Raw genomic sequence first — 22,446 nt, forward strand, 5'->3', positions numbered from 1 at the left:
TCTCTCTCTCTCTCTCTCTCTCTCTCTCTCTCTCTCTCTCTCTCTCTCTCTCTCTCTCTCTCTCTCTCTCTCTCTCTCTCTCTCTCTCTCTCTCTCTCTCTCTCTCTCTCTCTCTCTCTCTCTCTCTCTCTCTCTCTCTCTCTCTCTCTCTCTCTCTCTCTCTCTCTCTCCGTTATCCTCTCTCTCTGATTGTTGAAACAGTTTGTTTGTAAGACTGTCTCTTCAAAACTAAACATTTTTATCTTTGAATATTTGTTAACATGAAAGAACTGTTTGTTTGAAAACATTTTGTGAAGTTGAAAATTTGTGCAGATTTTTTTGTTAGGTTGTAAATTGTTGTAAATGTCTTTTATATTGTAAATTGTTGTAAATGTTTGTTTTATATTATGTTGTAAATGTCTGTTTTATATTGTAAATTGTTGTAAATGTTTGTTTTAAGTTGAAAATTATTGTGGACTTTTTCACTGTATAGAATTTACTCATTGTTTTTTAAGTTCATTTTTTTATACTAAGTTCATTTTAATGAATTTACTCATTTTTTTATTAAGTTGAAAATTTGTGTAGAGTTTTCTGTATAGATTTTGCTCACTGTTTTTATACTTTGTGTAGAGTTTTCTATATAGATTTTCCTCAGTTTTTATACTAAGTTGAAAATTTGTGTAGACTTTTCACTGTATTCTTTGTATGTTTTGTTTTTTTTTTTTAGTAAAAAATATTTGTAGACTTCCAGGCAATGTAATAATGTAAAGAATTGAATAAAAGTCTAGGGAGACTCTTGCATTTAATTTTAACTCCAATATGGATCTGCCTTATCTCCGGAGACTCTTTCGAGTATTTTCGACTTAAGTACATTTTTAGGGCCCGTTTTGGGTTTTTTTTGCTAGTTTTTGACCAATTTCTGCAGTTTTAGGGCCTGTTTTGTTTTGTTTTTGCCAGTTTTTGACCATTTTTTGCAGTTTTAGGCCCGTTTTGGGGTTTTTTTGCTAGTTTTTGACCAATTTCTGCAGTTTTAGGGCCTGTTTTGTTTTGTTTTGCCAGTTTTGACCATTTTTGCAGTTTTAGTTTTTTTTGTTTTTGACCATTTTTGCTGTTTTCTGGCCTGCAGTATTTAAAATCCATTTTTGTTTTTCACCATTTTTTGCCGTTTTTTTTTATATATAGTAATTTTGGACCATTTTTCATTTTATTTATCTTGCTATTTTTTTTTTTTTTCCCACTTGCAGAATATTTTCTCAATTTATTTTGTCTTGTCTGCTTATGATAAAAAAGTGAAATTATCGCGTTTTTTTTTTTTTTTTTCTGGCTATTTATCGTTTAGAGTGAGTGGTTAATGGAGGCAATATTGGGTCAGGTAGTGTGACCTAAGCCAGCCTGAGGTTACTACTCACTGAAACCACCCACAAATATTTCCCAGGAAAGGAAATTCACCAAAACCATAAAGATTTCTTCACAATTTATTATTCAATCATGACAACAGCTTCAGTACAGTGACAGAACCATAAGGAGGTGGTGGTGGTGGCAGCAGGCGTTGAATGGCAGGATGTCAGAGATGAATCTCTCACTGGACGGCGGCGGCAGCGGTAGTGGTGATGTAGCAGGTGTTTGCCAGGCCGCTGCGAGGCGAAGTCCCTCAGTGTCAATAGCGGCGACGTAGAAGGTGTTTGCCAGGCCGCAGCGAGGCGAAATCCCTGTCAGTAGCGGCGACGGCGGCACGTGTTAGCGGGCCGGCAGTGAAGGCCCGATGCAAGGCAGAAACCTTCCGAGTAGCAGTAGCGGCTGTGGGGCGGCTTTTGGATCACCAACTCCTGTAATGGACAAAAATTAACCGATTACCTTCACATGTACCAGGCCACACTGTTACCATGCCACACTAGGCGGTGGCGTAGTGAATAAGGTGGTGAGCCTTAAAACAATGCCATTTGTCGAGTGGTTTAAAGTTACCTACGTGTCACCATGATACCCAGGTTCTAGGTGGTTACACCCATGATGAGCTTCGGGGGTGATATGGGCCCTAATATGGTTACCAAACAGCTCTTCTTCCCTCATCTTGCGGCGGTGGCGTAGGTAATGCAAGGTACACGAGGCTCATTGCCGCTGCGAGTCAGGCCTTCGGATAGTCAACTCCTGTAATGGACAAAATTAACAAAACAGCAATACCTTGTTTACTAATTATCCCTACATCTAACGCAACATTGCCCTAAACACACCTTCACTGCCTTTCACTCGTCTCTACACATTTTCAACACCACACTTTCCCTTCACGTCTTCATTTCATCCATAATAAGCCCTAACTCACTAACACCATTTCCTCCTCTGTCCGTCCTAAAACTGGCTGAAACCCTTTCACTCGTCTCAACTTAGTTTCTCCACCACCACCACCATTCCTTACACGTCTTCATAGTGCCCTAACTCGGTCACACACTCCACTTATTCATCCCTTCTGTCTCTTATCACACTGCATTCAGTTTCCACTCTGCCTCCTCTTGCCTCCATTCACGCTCACTTTCATTCCTCCCAATCACTCGTACACTCGAGGGGTCGGTGGTGGCGTGATGTCTGGAGTTATACTGATCTAGCTGCCATTGAGCTAATGACCTTGCTTCGTTCTCGTTCTCCCCCATCCCCAACCTGCCGATAAGGGAAAAACAATTTGAGGGCAAACGAACATATGAAACGCTGCCGGTGAATCTAACCACTGGTCCACCATCTGGATATAAACTAGCCACACTCAATATTAACTCCTTCCAAACCAACCGTTAAACACACACAACTGCATATATTTGTTTTATCAATCATTCTTACCTTCCGTGTAGTATTTATAATAATACATGTAGTACTTATAATAATACAGGATTTTTTTATTATTATTATTTTGTTGTAACATTTTGAAGCTTCCTTCTTAGTAAATGATGATAGATAAAATCTCTCTCTCTCTCTCTCTCTCTCTCTCTCTCTCTCTCTCTCTCTCTCTCTCTCTCTCTCTCTCTCTCTCTCTCTCTCTCTCTCTCTCTCTCTCTCTCTCTCTCTCTCTCTCTCTCTCTCTCTCTCTCTCTCTCTCTCTCTCTCTCTCTCTCTCTCTCTCTCTCTCTCTCTCTCTCTCTCTCTCTCTCTCTCTTCAGGAGGCTAACGTGCTGCCTGAAACGAGTGAATGGATAGCTAACCCTTTCAGTACCGTGACATTACGATATTCATGCTATATGCTTACTACTTGGCAATTTTATACAGATTCAGAAACTTACGTGGGGATTAACCCTTTCAGTACCATTACACATTCCCGTACTCATTCTGGTTACTATTTGATGATTTTATACAGCTTCACAAACTCACAAAAACCCCCACCGTCACTCGTGAACCTCTTAACGATTTAGGCCTGCCTACCACTTTCAAGAACTAATTTTATGGTTATATCCCCACTTACCGTTATACTAACACGTGCCTCTAATGCACGTACCTTGAAACACCAGCCTCGTTACGTGAAGAAATCCTGTCCACTCATTCTTTTCGCCGATTCTGGTACCTATTCTATAACGAGGGAACCACAATGACTAACCTGAAACATTATAGCCTCAAATATAACTTAGAGTTCTATAGTTACGCGACACGTTTAATCCCTTCAGCACCAAGATGCGTTTTCATATATTCCTTCTGTCACTATTTGGTGATTTCATACAAGCGCGAGGAATTAAAATAGTGAAGACAGGCCATTAACCTTGTGACATCCATACATGCTTTGTAACAATAGAATTATCTAATCGTACACACACCTCAAGGTGAAAATGCGTCACAGTACTGAAAGAGGTTAAACGTAATTCTTCCTACACAACTACAATGACCACAAAAACACTTCATTGCCACGGTCATTACCCAAAATCTATTCTGAACCATCGCCCCTAATTGACAACTAAACCAAGTAAATTTAACACTCATACGTACCGTTAGTTCCTAATACATCCTACATAGTCACGCAGACAGACACCGTATAGTTAACCTTCCAATAGACACAGTGCACATCCTACACATATCCTGTTATCCTTTATCAGTCAACATTCCTAACCACCCTCAATTTACTGACTAACAACTTCCTATCACCACAGCAAGTCAACGCACACACAACACCGACACTATTCATTTACATACACACCACCAACCTCTCCGCTGTGCTGTGGCTATGCTGTGCTGTGGCTGTAGAGTGGGGTGGGGTGGTCCGCTAATCTCACAGCAGCGGCACATCACCTCGCCGCACGAAAAACCTCCATCACGTAGATAAAACTTCCCGTTGCTGTTACCGCCTTTGCTGCACGTCACGCCCGACGACAAGACACAGACGGACACCGGGCTGCGTAGACTCGAGGGGTCGGTGGTGGCGTAGTGGCGTGGTGACTGGAGAGGTGAGATGTAGCGGGCGTGATGTCTGGAGTTAAACTGGTATAGCTGTCATTCTGAGCTATTGACCCTGCTTCGTTCTCGTCCCCCTTCCCCCAACCTGCCGATAAGGGAAAAACAATTTGAGCGCAAACGAACATATGAAACGCTGCCGGTGAATCTAACGACTGGTCCACCATCTGCATATGAACTAGCCACACTCAATATTAACTCCTTCCAAACCAACCGTTAAACACACACAATTGCATATATTTGTTTTATCAATCATTCTTACCTTCCGTGTAGTACTTATAATAATACAGGATTTTTTTTTATTATTTTGTTGTAACATTTTGAAGCTTCCTTCTCAGTAAATGATTATGATAGATAATAATTCTCTCTCTCTCTCTCTCTCTCTCTCTCTCTCTCTCTCTCTCTCTCTCTCTCCAAGTGAACCCTGCCTGTAAATCAACGAATAAAGAAAAAAAAAAAAACGTATCATTAACGGAAAATTGATTATAATAGGTAATAATATCTCTCTCTCTCTCTCTCTCTCTCTCTAAGTGAACCCTGCCTGTAAATTAACGAATAAAGAAAAAAAAACGTATCATTAATGGGAAATTGATTATAATAGGTAATAATCATTCTCTCTCTCTCTCTCTCTCTCTCTCTCTCTCTCTCTCTCTCTCTCTCTCTCTCTAAGTGAACCCTGCCTGTAAATCAACGAATAAAGAATAAAAACGTATCATTCACGGGAAGTTCATTATAATAGGTAATAATCATCTCTCTCTCTCTCTCTCTCTCTCTCTCTCTCTCTCTCTCTCTCTCTCTCTCTCTCCAAGTCAACCCTGTCTGTAAATCAACGAATCAATATTAAAAAAAAAAAAAAAACGTATCATTAACGGATAATTGATTATGATAGATAATTTTTTCTCTCTCTCTCTCTCTCTCTCTCTCTCTCTTTACTATTATTACTATCCCAGTGTGACCTGTGTGACCTCTGACCTTTTGCGGCAGGACTCCTTGGACTGTGACCTCACTGTGACCCAAGAGGAGGTGGCCACTCAACGCTGAGGCCACACGGCTCCCTTCCTTATGCAGGTCAGTGGTGTGGTGTGTGGTGTGGTTAGTTGGGTTGGGCTGCGTTAGGTAAGGTTTTGAGGCAGTTTGGCATGTTTGGAGGGTATTTTCAAACAGTTTAGCATGTTTTGAGGGCATTTTAGACAGTTTGGCATGTTTGAGAGCATAGATTGGGTTGGGAGCAATATGGATTTTGAAAGGGTAATGCAATATTTGGCCTGAGGATGGTAACAGAAAGAGCAGTTGAAATGCAAAAAGATGTATACATGTGTTTGGTGGACTTTGAGAAAGCCTTTGAGACGATTAGACAGGAGGAAATGATTGACGTGTTAAAGGAGATTGGATTGGATGGCAAAGATGTAAGAATGATAAATAACCTATACTGGGAACTAAAAGCAGAACTAAAAGCAGCAATAAGAATAAAAATAGGCTGTGTAAAACACAGAATGGGTAGAGATACAGAGAGGAGTGTGGCAAGGCTGTGTACTCTCACCAGACACAGAATGGGTAGAGATACAGAGAGGAGTGTGGTAAGGCTGCGTACTCTCACCAGACTTGTTCTCGTTGTATGGACAAAAATGTTTGGAGGAGATGGAAGAAATGGAGGGAATTTGCATTGGGGGAAGAAACACAAACAACATACATTATGCGGACGATACAGTTTTAGCGGCAGATTCCGAGGTAAAATTGCAAGCACTCATAGATAGTTTAACCCTTAACGTTCGGTGATTGTTTCGGGATGATTGTAGCGTGGCGTGCAGAGAAGCAGGGATCGTTCCGGGAATCATGATTTTCGGCGCTAAACGTTTGAATCTCTCCCCCTCACTGTTGGTCCTTGGGCAAGTGGAAGTCTCTGGCATCTTTTCTCACTCACCTCTTTGAGCCTGGAGACATATGTTCCCTCACATAGGTCATCTTTTCCCATTTTGAGGCAACATCTAGCAATCCCGTGACCCGGAGTTAGGTTTCGGTACTCCGAGTGATGTTATGTCAGTGTTACTCGGTAATGACATTGAGGATAGTGGTGAAAATGAAGACAGTGATTTTTATTAAGACAGAAGAAAGTGAAGACTCCAGTAGTGATTCTGATAGTGATCTGGGAGACAGAGGCCAACCCTCACAGCGACGTTCATAAACCTCCTCACATACTCCCCTCGAACAATGCGCTGGTGTGTGTCACCCATGGTTGCCTCTACAGGACTGTGCTTGTCGGCCAAGTCACGTCAGTCCCATTGCCAAGAAGAGTTGCCACATTCCAATTATTATAAAATCCACAATATTTGTAATATGTGGTTTATTTTATTTTTCTGTTTTGAACATCATTTCATCTGAGTTCACATTTTCATGACATGAAAGTGCAAAAGTTCCTACTTTTACATCAAATTCATATATGAGAGAGAGAGAGAGAGAGAGAGAGAGAGAGAGAGAGAGAGAGAGAGCATGGTGTTATCTGAGCTTGGGGGTATTTCTTAGCGGATTCTGCCATGAATTTTTGACGTGCAATAACTTTGGTGTGAGAGGTGATGACATGTTGAAAACTATATCGTTGTACTCAGAATAACACAAAGAAATATGCTTTTATGAGGAAAAGAATATTTTAGCATTTTTGACAGGTGTGATTTTTCCTCGCTGTAACAGACAGAAAGTAAATCAACCCCCGTACTTTAAGGGTAAGAAAGATAATGACCAATATTAGCATGAATATAACTCTAAGACAACGTATACTCAAGCGTTATGTATGGTCCACATTAACGTATGGCTCTGAGACATGGACGATAAAGAAGAACATGATCAAAAGGTTAGAAGCAGTAGAAATGTGGTTCATGCAAAGAATGCTGAGAATCCCTTGGAGTGCACGGATCACTAATGAAGGATTGAGAAGAGTAGTAATGGAAAAAACACCGGTGAAGAGTATCAGGAGGAGACACCTCAATTTTGTGGGCCATGTACTGAGAGGACATGGACTGTGGGAGAGAATGCTTGTTGGGGAGAGTATAAGGAACCAGCGAGAGGAAGACAGAGGGTCAAGTTTATGGACACATTGGTGAAACACGTCAGTGAGGGCTGGACAACTGTGGATCGGGTTAGAGTGGCTCAAAACAGAGGAGGATGGTGTTCCATGGTCGCCGACGTCACGTGACAGGCACCTCGGTAAAGGTAAAGATAAAGGGTTGGGTTAGGTTGGGTTATGCTGGGTTGTTTTGGGTTAGTTTGGGGTTGGGTTGGGTTATGTTGGGTTGTTCTGGGTTAACTTGGGTTGTTTTTGGGTTAGGTTGGGTTGGGTTGAGTTGGGTTGGGTTATGATGGGTTGTTTTGGGTTAACTTTGGTTAGGTTGGGTTGGGTTGAGCTGGGTTGTTTTGGGTTAGGTTAATTTCTGTTCAGTTTAGTTAAGTTAGGTTGAGTTCTGTTAGGTTGGGTTGAGTTGCGTTCAGTTCAGTTTACAAAATAGTGAAGGTGACTCAATGTAAACCTATCATTACAGGAAAGTCAAGCCAATGGTCCCTGAATGTTGCCAAGGAGACACACTGCACCACCAAGCCAAGCCAAGCAAGCCACAATGCAACACAAGCCTTCTACAACACCTACAGCCATCAGCAACACCCAGAGTACAAGACAACACCTGGAGTCATGAAGAACAGTTAGGATGGATTAGCAGTTTGGAATGTTTTTTTTTAAGGACATTTAAGGACATTTGAAGACAAGTTTGGCATGTTTTATGGTATTTTAAGACCATTTGGCATGTTTTTAGGGTGAAGATATTGGCCATTAATCTTCTGATGTCTATAAACCTTTTCTAATGTCAATAAAATGGTTTAATGGTACTCAACCTCAAGGTAAAATGTCTCCAAGTACTGAAGGGGTTAAAATAGTGAAGACTGTGGCCATTAATCTTGTCACCTCCTTAGACCCTTGCTAATGTCAATAAAATGGTCTAATGGTACACAAATGTCAAGGTAAAAATGTGTCCCAGTACTGAAGGGGTTAAAATAGTGAAGACTGTGGCCATTAGTCTTCTGATGTCTATAGATCTTTCCTAATGTTAATAAATTGGTCTAATGGTACACAGATCTCAAGATATCCTAGTATTGAAGGGGATAAAATAGTGAAGACTGTGGCCTTTATTCTTCTGCCCTCTATAAACCTTTCCTAATGTCAATAAAATGGTCTAATGGTACACAAATGTCAAGGTAAAAATTTGTCCCAGTACTGAAGGGGTTAAAATAGTGAAGACTGTGGCCATTAACCTCCTGATGTCTATAAACCTTTCCTAAAGTCAATAAAATGGTCTAATGGTACACAGATCTCAGGGTAAAAATGTGTCCCAGTCCTGAAGGGTTTAAAATAGTGAAGACTGTGATCATTAACCTTCTGATGTCTATAAACCTTTCCTAATGTCAATAAAATGGTCTAATGGTATGCAAATCTCAAGGTAAAAATGTGTCCCTGTACTGAAGGGGTTAGAATAGTGAAGATGATGACCATTAATCTTCTGATGTTTATGAACCTTTCCTAATGTCAATAAAATGGTCTAATGGTACACAGATCTCAGGGTAAAAAGGTGTCCCAGTACTGAAGGGGTTAAAGTAGTGAAGACTGTGGCCATTAACCTTGTGACCTTCATAGACCCTTCCTAATGTCAATAAAATGGTCCAATGGTACACAAATGTCAAGGTAAATGTGTCCCAATACTGAAAGGGTTAAGAAAGTGAAGACTGTGTCCATTAACCTTGTGACCTCCATAGACCCTTGCTAATGTCAATGAAATGGTCTAATGGTGCACAAATCTTTAGGTAAAATTGTCCTCCAGTACTGAAAGGGTTAAGATAGTGAAGACTGTGGCCATTAATCTTGTGTCCTCCATAGACCCTTCTTAAAGTGAATAAAATGGTCTAATGGTACACAGATCTCTAGGTAAAAATGTGTCCCAGTACTGAAGGGGTTAACATGTCATACTAACCAACCACATTACCCCTTACACAGAATAATTATTTATGTTACAACTTTGCCCACTAAGACTAAGTTAACAGTAATTGTAATGGGAGGCACTGCAAGGTTTTCTTCATTTTTCAGAATTCTTATTTATTTATTTATTTTTTCTGTCACCTCCATTACTCCCCAAAAAATTGTTAAGCTGCTCCCAAGGGATGATTCACCCCCAGTTTGGGAACCACTGTCTTGGAAGGCCTCATAAAAATACTGAATTTTTGTGGCAAGGTGCTAGAATGTGTGTGTGTGTGTGTGTGTGTGTGTGTGTGTGTGTGTGTGTGTTATTGGAAAGTTTTTTTTTGTGTGGGTTTTGAAATAAGTTTGTGTTTTATACTGTGAATTTATATTTATGTGAAGATTTTTTGTGTTTTGAAGTGAGGTGAGGCTGTGTGTGTGTGTGTGTGTGTGTGTGTGTGTGTGTGTGTGTGTGTGTGTGTGTGCATGTGTGTGTGTATTTACCTAATTGTATTTACCTAATTGTAACATATGGGAAAAGAGCTATGCTCGTACTGTCCCGTCTCCATATCTACTAATGTCCAGCTTTTTCTTAAAATCATGAATATTCCTTGCGTTGACCACTTCCACGTCTAAACTATTCCATGCTTCCACCCTTCTATGAGGGAAGCTATATTTTTTCACATCTCTCCTATAAGTGGCCATTTTAGTTTTTCCCATGCCCTCTCGACATTCTTTCATTCCACATACACAGATCTTCCCTATCCATTTTTCCATGCCAATCATCACTCTGTATATTGCTATCAGGTCTCCCTTTCTCTTCTGTTTTCCAGGGTCGGAAGTTGCATTCTGTTCAGTCTGTCTTCATAAGTCAAATCTCTTAAGTCAGGCACCATTTTTGTTGCAGCCCTCTGTACTTTCTCTAGTTTCCTTATGTGTTTCTTTAAGTTCGGAGCCCACTGTATTGTTGCATATTCAAGCCTTGGTCTTATCATTGCAGTAATTATTTTCTTCATCATTTCTTCATCTAAATATACGAACGCCACTCTTATGTTCCTCAATAAGTTCAATACTTCTCCAATTATTTTGTTTATATGTCTCTCTGGCGATAGGTCATTGGTAATTGTCACCCCAAGGTCTTTTTCTTCATGACTGATTTTATGTCTTCATTTCCTATCTTGTACATACTCCTGATTCTTCTTTCACTCTTGCCAAACTCTAATTTCTTGCATTTTGTCGTGTTGAACTCCATTTGCCATGTACAGCTCCATTTCCATATTCAGTCCAAGTCTTCCTGGAGTAGTTCGCAATCTTTGTCACATCTCACTTTTCTTAACAATTTTGCATCGTCTGCAAATAGGCTCACATAACTGGACACCCCATCCACCATGTCATTTATGTAGACCGCGAACATTACTGGTGCCAACACTGATCCCTGTGGAACTCCACTCTCCATCAAGCCCCATTCTGATGGTCTGTCCTTAATTATTGTTCTCATTTCTCTTCCTACCAAAAGTCTTCCATCCATTTTAGTAAACTGCCATGCACTCCTCCTACCATTTCAAGTTTCCAGATCAGTCTCCGGTGTGGTACCTTATCAAAGGCCTTTTTTAAATCCAGATATATTCCATCAGCCCAACCATCTCTTTCCTGTATTACATCTATCACCCTCGAATAGTAACATATCAGGTTTGTCGTGCATGAACGCCCTTTTCTAAAACCAAATTGACACTCACAAAGTATGTCATTTTTCTCCAAGAAGTCTGTCCATCTATTCTTCACCACCCTCTCACACATCTTAGCTACCACACTTGTAAGTGACACTGGTCTATAGTTCAATGGGTCTCTCTTGTTACCTGATTTATAAATTGGGACAATGTTAGCTCTTTTCCAGTCTTGGGGCACTACACCTTCCCTTAATGAGGCATCAATTACTTCACAAACTTTTTCTGCCAGTTGCTCCTGCATTCTCTTAAAATCCATCCTGATACCCCATCAGGTCCCACAGCTTTTCTCACTTCTAGACTCCCCATCATATTCTTGATCTCCTCCACAGTTACTTGAAACTCCTTCATAATCCCTTTCTGTTCCATTACCAGTGGTTTGTCAAAAGCAGTCTCCTTTGTGAATACCTTCCGAAAGCATCCATTCATAGCCTCTGCCATTTCCTGGGATCCTCACTGCATACTCCATTTACTTCTAAACTTTCAATACTTTCTCTATTTTTGATGTTGTTGTTCACATGTCTGTAAAAAAGCCTTGGTTGGTCTTTACATTTATCAATTATATCCTTTTCTTGTTTCTTTCTTGCTTCTCTTCTAATCAACACATATTCATTTCTTGCTCTTTTGTAACTTTCCCACTGCTTAATCCGTCTTTTCCTTCTCCACCTCTTCCATGCATCCTCTTTTCTTGTTCTAGCCTTTTCACATCTATCGTTAAACCAGTCCTGCTTTCCAACTTCTCTATGTTGTCTTATTGGTACAAATTTTTTCTCACCTTTGTATAATTTTATAAATTCCTTCCACTTTTCATTTGCTCCCTTAGCACTCTTGAATTTCATCCAATTTGTCTCTTGAAAGAATTTCTTTAGGTTTCCAAAATCTGTCTTGGCATAATTCCATCTTCCCACTTTATATTCTTCATTTCTTCTAGATTTCTCTTCATCTATCACCTTGAACTCCAAAACTGCATGATCACTCTTTGCTAAAGGGCACTCCACCCTCATCTCCTCAATGACCATTGGCTCTGTACTAAAGACCAAGTCCAGTCTTGACGATGCTCCCTCTCCTCCAAACCTAGTATCTTCTTTGACCCACTGAGTTAACACATTTTCCATTGCCAGTGTCAATAGTGTATTTCCCATGTTGTCTCTGATCCTTCCATTGACCAGTCCTCCCAACACACCTCTTTACAATTAAAATCTCCCATCATTATAGTTCGTTCACAGCCACCCAACATTTCTTCCAGACATGTTCCTGTATCACTTATCATTTCTTCATATTCCTGTACTGACCATGCATTTGTCTTAGGTGGTACGTACACCACTATGTAGTGCCTCTTTTTCCTTCATTAGTTTCTGCTCTGATCTTTAGCACTTCTGCCTTTCCCATACCTTCTTTCACTTGATCCACCTTTATATCTTTTTTAACCAGCAACATCACTCCTCCTCCCATCTTACCTACTCTATTTCTTTTCCAAACATTATATTTCCTTCTCCAACCATCATCAGGTCTTCTCCTCTCTCAGTTTTGTTTCAGTAAGACCCACAATATCTGGGTTCTTGTCCCTCAAGTAATCGTTGAGTTCTAAAATCCCCGATATCACTCCATTTATGTTGACATACATTACATTCCGCTCATACGTAAGTTTCTTTAGTCCTTTCTTGCTGTACTTTTCTGGGTTATGAACCACTTCCTCAGTCTCATATCCAAGATTCTCCAGAAAAACTCTTTCTTCTCCTCTTCTGTCCTCTCTTCATTTTTTTCAAAGCCTCCTTTCTCAACTCATTTAACATTTCTCTTTCCTTTTCACCGAGATCTCTTCTCAACCAAATCTTCCTTGTTGTTTCCTGCTGGGCTAGCCTCCATGACTTCTCCACCAATTCATCTACATCCTTTTGTGACTTAAGTTTGATTCTTATTGGCCTCATACCTTCTCCTGTGAACTTTCCAATTCTATGGAAGTCCTCTATTTCTTGTACTAGGTCTTTTCCCTCCTCCTGCACCACATTAATGATATTATTTATCACCTTTTCTTATGTTTTTCTCTCTCTCCATTTTACTCGGTGTCTTATCCTCCTCCACACCAAATATCACCACACATCTCTTTTTGTCTACAGTTTCCCTCACCAATGTCTCATTTGACTTAATAACCTTCACAACTTTCTCAGCAATCTTCTCTTCTATGATCTGTTGATCTATAATTTCAGCAAGGCCCAAAGTTTTCTCCCCAGACTCTTTGATTTCCTTTTCCAGACTTGCAACTTTGTAATGTGTGTGTGTGTTGTGTGTGTGTGTGTGTGTGTGTGTGTGTGTGTGTGTGTGTGTATTTGGAAAGTGTTTTTTTTGGGGTGGATTTTGTGTGTGTGTGTGTGTTTGTGTGGGAGTGGGCAAGATGGATTAAGGTTCGGTGGAGTGTGTGTGTGTGTGTGTGTGTGTGTGTTTGTGTTTGTGTTTGTGTAGGAGTGGGCAAGATGGGTTAGGGTTCGGTGGAGTGTGTGTGTGTGTGTGTGTAAGGGTATGTTCACACTAGAAGCAGAGCGGTCTGCTTAGGTGTTCACTCAATAAGCAGAGCAGAGTGACTTACACAAGAATTCTGGGTGTCCTCTTAGCCACAGAGCAGGTCGGGCAGGCAACAATATGATGAAAAAGAAATAATACGAATAATGAATAAATAAATAGTGTCAAACTCCTCAGTGTTTATCTGGAAGGATGACAAAAAATATGATAATTTATAAAGGAACGTGAAATTTTGTTGGTAAAGTTGTGTGTGTGTGTATTTACCTAGTTGTATTTACCTAGTTGTAGTTTTACTGGGCCTGGGCTTTATGCTGGTGTGGCCCCGTCTCCATATCTACACCTATCCAATTTTTCTTTAAAACTGTGCACACTCGTTGCTGACACCACTTCTTCACTCAAACTGTTCCAAGTCTCAACACATCTTTGTGGGAAACTATATTTTTCTAACATCTCTCAGACATCTTCCCTTTCTCAAATTTTTGCTATGCGATCTTGTGCTTCTAGTGTCATATTCTTCTCCCGGGATCAGTTTCTCTTTATCCACTTGATCCATTCCGTTGATCAATTTATAAACTTGTATCAGATCCCCTCTCTTCCTTCTCTGCTCCATGGTTGGTGGATCCATAGCATTTAGTCTCTCCTCATATGTCATCCCTTCAAATTTGTGTGTGTGTGTGTGGCTCATTGATCTTTACAGTGTGGTTTTTTCTTTCTTTCTCTCTCTCTTCCTCCTTTCTTTTGTTTTCTCTTTTTCCTTTCAATTTTCCTCAAGGGATGGAACAGGTGTGGAAGAAGAAAAGAATTTGTGATTTCCTGTCATGTTTAGTACCTGAATATCACTTCCTTTTCCTTTCTTTTTCTCTCTTCCTTCTTTCTTTTATGTTTCTTCTTTTCCTTTAATTTTTCCTCAAGGGATGGAACAGGTGTGGAAAAAAGAAAAGTTTGTGTTTTCCTTTCATGTAAAGAACCAGAATATCACTTCCTTCTCCTCTCTTCTTGTCTCTTTCTCTTCTTTCTTTCTTTCCTCTTTTCCTTTCATTTTTCCTCAAGGGATGGAACAGCTGTAGAAAAAAAGAAGAGCATGTGTTTCCCTTTCATGTATAGGACCAGAATATTGCTTCCTTCTCTCTTTTTCTCTCTCTCTTTCTTTCCTCTTCTTCCTTTCGTTTTTCCTCAAGGGATGGAACAGCTGTAGAAAAAAAGAAGTGTGTTTTTGTTTTATGTATAGGACCAGAAATTCAGAATATCACCTAATTAACTTTTCTCAACAGACTACTAATACAGTGTCAAATTGTACCAGAACTATGCACAGTCTAGTCAGTGGTTGTCATTTTGAGGTCACCAATAAAGGCTCACACTGGTGGACACCTTCTTGGCCATGGGTGGAGTCGTGGAGGGCCGCTGGCTGCCCACCCACAAAAAATATGTCCAAAACTATGTCAAAATTATTGCCGCTAGCAACCACTCTGCTCCACTCTGCTTGTAGTGTGAACTTACCCTTAGAGTGTGCTGTGTAGGTGTGTTTGTGCAGGTTAATCACTTTTTTGTGGTTTTTGAAAGGGTTTGTTAAGTTTTTAGGTGTTTGTGAGTGAGGTGAGGGTGTGTCAGGGTGTCAGGAGTGTATCAAGAGTGTATCTTAGTCTGCAGATTGCTTCTATGAATGGTCTTTAACCCCTTCAGTACTGGGACACATTTTTATCTTGAGATTTGTGTACCATTAGACCATTTCATTGACATTAGCAAGGGTCTATGGTGGTCAGAAGATTAATGACCACAGTCTTCACTATTTTAACCCCTTCAGTACTAGGACAAATTTTTACCTTGAGATTTTTGTACCATTAGACCATTTCATTGATATTAGCAAGGATGTGTGGAGGGCACAAGATTAATGTGTGTATGTTGTTTTAAAAATGTATTGTTTTCATGTATATTATTACTATTTGTTTTTGTCTTGTTCTCTCTCTCTTCTCTCTCTCTCTCTCTCTCTCTCTCTCTCTCTCTCTCTCTCTCTCTCTCTCTCTCTCTCTCTCTCTCTCTCTCTCTCTCTCTCTCTCTCTCTCTCTCTCTCTCTCTCTCTCTCTCTCTCTCTCTCTCTCTCTCTCTCTCTCTCTCTCTCTCTCTCTCTCTCTCTCTCTCTCTCTCTCTCTCTCTCTCTCTCTCTCTCTCTCTCTCTCTCTCTCTCTCTCTCTCTCTCTCTCTCTCTCTCTCTCTCTCTCTCTCTCTCTCTCTCTCTCTCTCTCTCTCTCTCTCTCTCTCTCTCTCTCTCTCTCTCTCTCTCTCTCTCTCTCTCTCCTCTCCGTTATCCCTCTCTCTCTGATTGTTGAAACAGTTTGTTTGTAAGACTGTCTCTTCAAAACTAAACATTTTTATCTTTGAATATTTGTTAACATGAAAGAACTGTTTGAAAACATTTTCTGAAGTTGAAAATTGTTTTAAAATTTCTGTGAAGTTGAAAATTTGTGCAGATTTTTTTGTTAGGTTGTAAATGTCTTTTATATTGTAAATTGTTGTAAATGTTTGTTTTATATTATGTTGTAAATGTCTGTTTTATATTGTTAATTGTTGTAAATGTTTGTTTTATATTAAGTTGAAAATTATTGTGGACTTTTTCACTATAGAATTTACTCATTGTTTTTATACTAAGTTCATTTTTAATGTTTTTTTTATTAAGTTAAAATTATTGTGGACTTTTTCACTATAGAATTTACTCATTGTTTTTATACTAAGTTCATTTTTAATGTTTTTTTTTATTAAGTTGAAAATTTGTGTAGAGTTTTCTGTATAGATTTTGCTCACTGTTTTTTTATACTTTGTGTAGAGTTCACTGTTTTTATACTTAAAATTATTGTGGACTTTTTCACTATAGAATTTACTCATTGTTTTTATACTAAGTTCATTTTAATTTGTGTTTTTTTTTTGAAAATTTGTGTAGAGTTTTCTGTATAGATTTTGCTCACTGTTTTTTTATACTTTGTGTATAGTTGAAAATTTGTGTAGACTTTTCACTGTATTCTTTGTATGTTTTGTTTAATAATGTAAAGAATTGTTGAATAAAAAAGTCTAGGGAGACTCTTGCATTTAATTTTAACTCCAATATGGATCTGCCTTATCTCGGAGACTCTTTCAGTATTTTCGACTTAAGTATTTTCGACTTAAGTACATTTTTGACCCGTTTTGGGGTTTTTGTTTTGTTTTGTTTTGACCATTTTTGCATTTTTGCAGTTTTAGGGCCCGTTTTTTTTTTGCCAGTTTTGACCATTTTTGCAGTTTTAGGGCCTGTTTTGTTTTGTTTTGCCAGTTTTTGACCCAGTTTTTTTTTGTTTTGCCAGTTTTGACCATTTTTGCAGTTTTCTGGCCTGCAGTATTTAAAAAATCCATTTTTGTTTTTCATTTTTTGCCGTTTTTTTTTTTATAGTAGTAATTTTGGACCATTTTTCATTTTATCTTGCTTTTTTTTTTTCCCCACTTGCAGAATATTTTTTCTCAATTTTTTTGTCTTGTCTGCTTATGATAAGTGAAATTATCGCGTTTTTTTTTTTTTTCTGGCTATTTATTGTTTAGAGTGAGTGGTATAATGGAGGCAATATTGGGTCAGGTAGTGTGACCTAAGCCAGCCTGAAACCACCCACAAATATTTCCCAGGAAAGGAAATTCACCAAAACCATAAAGATTTCTTCACAATTTATTATTCAATCATGACAACAGCTTCAGTACAGTGACAGAACCATAAGGAGGTGGTGGTGGTGGCAGCAGGCGTTGAATGGCAGGATGTCAGAGATGAATCTCTCACTGGACGGCGGCGGCAGCGGTAGTGGTGATGTAGCAGGTGTTTGCCAGGCCGCTGCGAGGCGAAGTCCCTCAGTGTCAATAGCGGCGACGTAGGTGGTGTTTGCCAGGCCGCAGCGAGGCGAAATCCCTGTCAGTAGCGGCGACGGCGGCACGTGTGAAGGCCCGATGCAAGGCAGAAACCCTCCGAGTAGCAGTAGCGGCTGTGGGGCGGCTTTTGGATCACCAACTCCTGTAATGGACAAAAAAATTAACCGATTACCTTCACATGTACCAGGCCACACTGTTACCATGCCACACTAGGCGGTGGCGTAGTGAATAAGGTGGTGAGCCTTAAAACAATGCCATTTGTCGAGTGGTTTAAAGTTACCTACGTGTCACCATGATACCCAGGTTCTAGGTGGTTACACCCATGATGAGCTTCGGGGGGTGATATGGGCCCTAATATGGTTACCAAACAGCTCTTCTTCCCTCATCTTGCGGCGGTGGCGTAGGTAATGCAAGGTACACGAGGCTCATTGCCGCTGCGAGTCAGGCCTTCGGATAGTCAACTCCTGTAATGGACAAAATTAACAAAACAGCAATACCTTGTTTACTAATTATCCCTACATCTAACGCAACATTGCCCTAAACACACCTTCACTGCCTTTCACTCGTCTCTACACATTTTCAACACCACACTTTCCTTCACGTCTTCATTTCATCCATAATAAGCCCTAACTCACTAACACCATTTCCTCCTCTGTCCGTCCTAAAACTGGCTGAAACCCTTTCACTCGTCTCAACTTAGTTTCTCCACCACCACCACCATTCCTTACACGTCTTCATAGTGCCGTAACTCGGTCACACACTCCACTTATTCATCCCTTCTGTCTCTTATCACACTGCATTCAGTTTCCACTCTGCCTCCTCTTGCCTCCATTCACGCTCACTTTCATTCCTCCCAATCACTCGTACACTCGAGGGGTCGGTGGTGGCGTGATGTCTGGAGTTATACTGATCTAGCTGCCATTGAGCTAATGACCTTGCTTCGTTCTCGTTCTCCCCCATCCCCAACCTGCCGATAAGGGAAAAACAATTTGAGGGCAAACGAACATATGAAACACTGCCGGAGAATCTAACCACTGGTCCACCATCTGGATATAAACTAGCCACACTCAATATTAACTCCTTCCAAACCAACCGTTAAACACACACAACTGCATATATTTGTTTTATCAATCATTCTTACCTTCCGTGTAGTACTTATAATACATGTAGTACTTATAATAATACAGGATTTTTTTATAATTATTTGGTTGTAACATTTTGAAGCTTCCTTCTTAGTAAATGATAGATCTCTCTCTCTCTCTCTCTCTCTCTCTCTCTCTCTCTCTCTAGGAGGCTAACTAGTGCTGCCTGAAACGAGTGAATGGATAGCTAACCCTTTCAGTACCGTGACATTACGATATTCATGCTATATGCTTACTACTTGGCAATTTTATACAGATTCAGAAACTTACGTGGGGATTAACCCTTTCAGTACCATTACACATTCCCGTACTCATTCTGGTTACTATTTGATGATTTTATACAGCTTCACAAACTCACAAAACCCCACCGTCACTCGTGAACCTCTTAACGATTTAGGCCTGCCTACCACTTTCAAGAACTAATTTTATGGTTATATCCCCACTTACCGTTATACTAACACGTGCCTCTAATGCACGTACCTTGAAACACCAGCCTCGTTACGTGAAGAAATCCTGTCCACTCATTCTTTTCGCCGATTCTGGTACCTATTCTATAACGAGGGAACCACAATGACTAACCTGAAACATTATAGCCTCAAATATAACTTAGAGTTCTATAGTTACGCGACACGTTTAATCCCTTCAGCACCAAGATGCGTTTTCATATATTCCTTCTGTCACTATTTGGTGATTTCATACAAGCGCGAGGAATTAAAATAGTGAAGACAGGCCATTAACCTTGTGACATCCATACATGCTTTGTAACAATAGAATTATCTAATCGTACACACACCTCAAGGTGAAAATGCGTCACAGTACTGAAAGAGGTTAAACGTAATTCTTCCTACACAACTACAATGACCACAAAAACACTTCATTGCCACGGTCATTACCCAAAATCTATTCTGAACCATCGCCCCTAATTGACAACTAAACCAAGTAAATTTAACACTCATACGTACCGTTAGTTCCTAATACATCCTACATAGTCACGCAGACAGACACCGTATAGTTAACCTTCCAATAGACACAGTGCACATCCTACACATATCCTGTTATCCTTTATCAGTCAACATTCCTAACCACCCTCAATTTACTGACTAACAACTTCCTATCACCACAGCAAGTCAACGCACACACAACACCGACACTATTCATTTACATACACACCACCAACCTCTCCGCTGTGCTGTGGCTGTAGAGTGGGGTGGGGTGGTCCGCTAATCTCACAGCAGCGGCACGTCACCTCGCCGCACGAAAAACCTCCATCACGTAGATAAAACTTCCCGTTGCTGTTACCGCCTTTGCTGCACGTCACGCCCGACGACAAGACACAGACGGACACCGGGCTGCGTAGACTCGAGGGGTCGGTGGTGGCGTAGTGGCGTGGTGACTGGAGAGGTGAGATGTAGCGGGCGTGATGTCTGGAGTTAAACTGGTATAGCTGTCATTCTGAGCTATTGACCCTGCTTCGTTCTCGTCCCCTCCCCCAACCTGCCGATAAGGGAAAAACAATTTGAGGGCAAACGAACATATGAAACGCTGCCGGTGAATCTAACCACTGGTCCACCATCTGGATATAAACTAGCCACACTCAATATTAACTCCTTCCAAACCAACCGTTAAACACACACAACTGCATATATTTGTTTTATCAATCATTCTTACCTTCCGTGTAGTACTTATAATAATACATGTAGTACTTATAATAATACAGGATTTTTTTATTATTATTTTGTTGTAACATTTTGAAGCTTCCTTCTTAGTAAATGATAGATAATTCTCTCTCTCTCTCTCTCTCTCTCGAGAGAGAGAGAGAGAGAGAGAGAGAGAGAGAGAGAGAGAGAGAGAGAGAGAGAGAGAGAGAGAGAGAGAGAGAGAGAGAGAGAGAGAGAGAGAGAGAGAGAGAGAGAGAGAGAGAGAGAGAGAGAGAGAGAGAGAGAGAGAGAGAGAGAGAGAGAGAGAGAGAGAGAGAGAGAGAGAGAGAGAGAGAGAGAGAGAGAGAGAGAGAGAGAGAGAGAGAGAGAGAGAGAGAGAGAGAGAGAGAGAGAGAGAGAGAGAGAGAGAGAGAGAGAGAGAGAGAGAGAGAGAGAGAGAGAGAGAGAGAGAGAGAGAGAGAGAGAGAGAGAGAGAGAGAGAGAGAGAGAGAGAGAGAGAGAGAGAGAGAGAGAGAGAGAGAGAGAGAGAGAGAGAGAGAGAGAGAGAGAGAGAGAGAGAGAGAGAGAGAGAGAGATTCTGTTGGTATTGTTGTTACTATTGTTAATGTTAGTATGAATTAAGTTGCAGGCAAACTGATAATAAATTTGTCATTATAACAAGGCATAGAAAGTGACTGATAGGTGTAATGTATCGCTATGTAATTATGTACTTAGTTGTGATCTGGATGGCATTAACTAGCATGAGGAAACATTCACGCCAATGGGAAAATTAGTAAGGTGAAGTCTCTAAACAGCAAAATAACGAAACATACTTACAATGATAACACAACGATGAGGGTGAGTGAGTAGCGGTGATAGTGAAACATGACTACGACATACACTGACCAACCCGCAGCGCTCCAAGATAAATAATCCACGGTGTAGTGTAGTGTAGTGCACATGTTATTTGAAAGTTATGCAGTTTTCCCTTATGTTTTCAGCACTGTAACTTTCTCACAGCATTTCATTACTATTATAACCCAGGAAAGTGGCTCCAATGCACGTTAGTAATGATGTGGCACTGTTATAAGGCGGAGGTGACCTAAGTTGTGGTGCGATTAGCTGTCCAAACACCATAACACGCTCACTCTATCGTGGCTAAAGTAGAACTGAGGACTGACGGGCGACGGAAGCACTCATATTTACTCTGGGTACGAAGCGGAGACTGAAACGATTCGCTGATTTTCCTCTAAACACTGAAACTCGCAATGAATCTCTCTCTCTCTCTCTCTCTCTCTCTCTCTCAAATATATACGAAAACACGCTTGTATGTAGGCTTACGCACACCTAAAAACGAACGCACACACACCTAGAAACGAACACACGTATTCACACACACACACACACACACACACACACACACACACACACACAGAGAGAGAGAGAGAGAGAGAGAGAGAGAGAGAGAGAGAGAGAGAGAGAGAGAGAGAGAGAGAGAGAGAGAGAGAGAGAGAGAGAGAGAGAGAGAGAGAGAGAGAGAGAGAGAGAGAGAGAGAGAGAGAGAGAGAGAGAGAGAGAGAGAGAGAGAGAGAGAGAGAGAGAGAGAGAGAGAGAGAGAGAGAGAGAGAGAGAGAGAGAGAGAGAGAGAGAGAGAGAGAGAGAGAGAGAGAGAGAGAGAGAGAGAGAGAGAGAGAGAGAGAGAGAGAGAGAGAGAGAGAGAGAGAGAGAGAGAGAGAGAGAGAGAGAGAGAGAGAGAGAGAGAGAGAGAGAGAGAGAGAGAGAGAGAGAGAGAGAGAGAGAGAGAGAGAGAGAGAGAGAGAGAGAGAGAGAGAGAGAGAGAGAGAGAGAGAGAGAGAGAGAGAGAGAGAGAGAGAGAGAGAGAGAGAGAGAGAGAGAGAGAGAGAGAGAGAGAGAGAGAGAGAGAGAGAGAGAGAGAGAGAGAGAGAGAGAGAGAGAGAGAGAGAGAGAGAGAGAGAGAGAGAGAGAGAGAGAGAGAGAGAGAGAGAGAGAGAGAGAGAGAGAGAGAGAGAGAGAGAGAGAGAGAGAGAGAGAGAGAGAGAGAGAGAGAGAGAGAGAGAGAGAGAGAGAGAGAGAGAGAGAGAGAGAGAGAGAGAGAGAGAGAGAGAGAGAGAGAGAGAGAGAGAGAGAGAGAGAGAGAGAGAGAG

The 22,446-nt window shown here is 40.7% G+C and overlaps 1 protein-coding gene across 12 annotated transcripts; it reads right to left on the reverse strand.

The window, feature by feature from the left end:
• Positions 1–1,441: 1,441 nt before the first annotated feature.
• Positions 1,442–21,133, reverse strand: LOC123502394. Of its 12 annotated transcripts, XR_006674007.1 has the most exons (5): positions 19,822–20,128; positions 4,149–4,483; positions 2,529–2,628; positions 1,942–2,124; positions 1,442–1,805 (listed from the first exon to the last, which is right to left on the reverse strand). XR_006674007.1 is itself a non-coding variant. In XM_045251592.1 (3 exons), the coding sequence occupies exons 2-3, from the start codon at positions 17,794–17,796 to the stop codon at positions 17,334–17,336; spliced, it is 321 nt and encodes a 106-aa protein (XP_045107527.1). In that variant the 5' UTR covers positions 17,797–17,966; positions 19,822–20,128; the 3' UTR covers positions 17,296–17,333. The 12 variants fall into 12 exon arrangements, 2 of the variants coding, with proteins under 2 accessions (XP_045107527.1, XP_045107526.1); XR_006674004.1 differs by lacking the exon at positions 19,822–20,128 and adding an exon at positions 21,119–21,133 and having other exon boundaries at positions 1,942–2,628; XR_006674009.1 differs by lacking the exon at positions 2,529–2,628.
• Between the last annotated feature and the right edge of the window lie 1,313 nt (positions 21,134–22,446).

Source organism: Portunus trituberculatus, chromosome 11 (assembly GCF_017591435.1).
Source record: "Portunus trituberculatus isolate SZX2019 chromosome 11, ASM1759143v1, whole genome shotgun sequence".
NCBI classification, from domain to species: Eukaryota; Metazoa; Arthropoda; class Malacostraca; order Decapoda; family Portunidae; genus Portunus; species Portunus trituberculatus.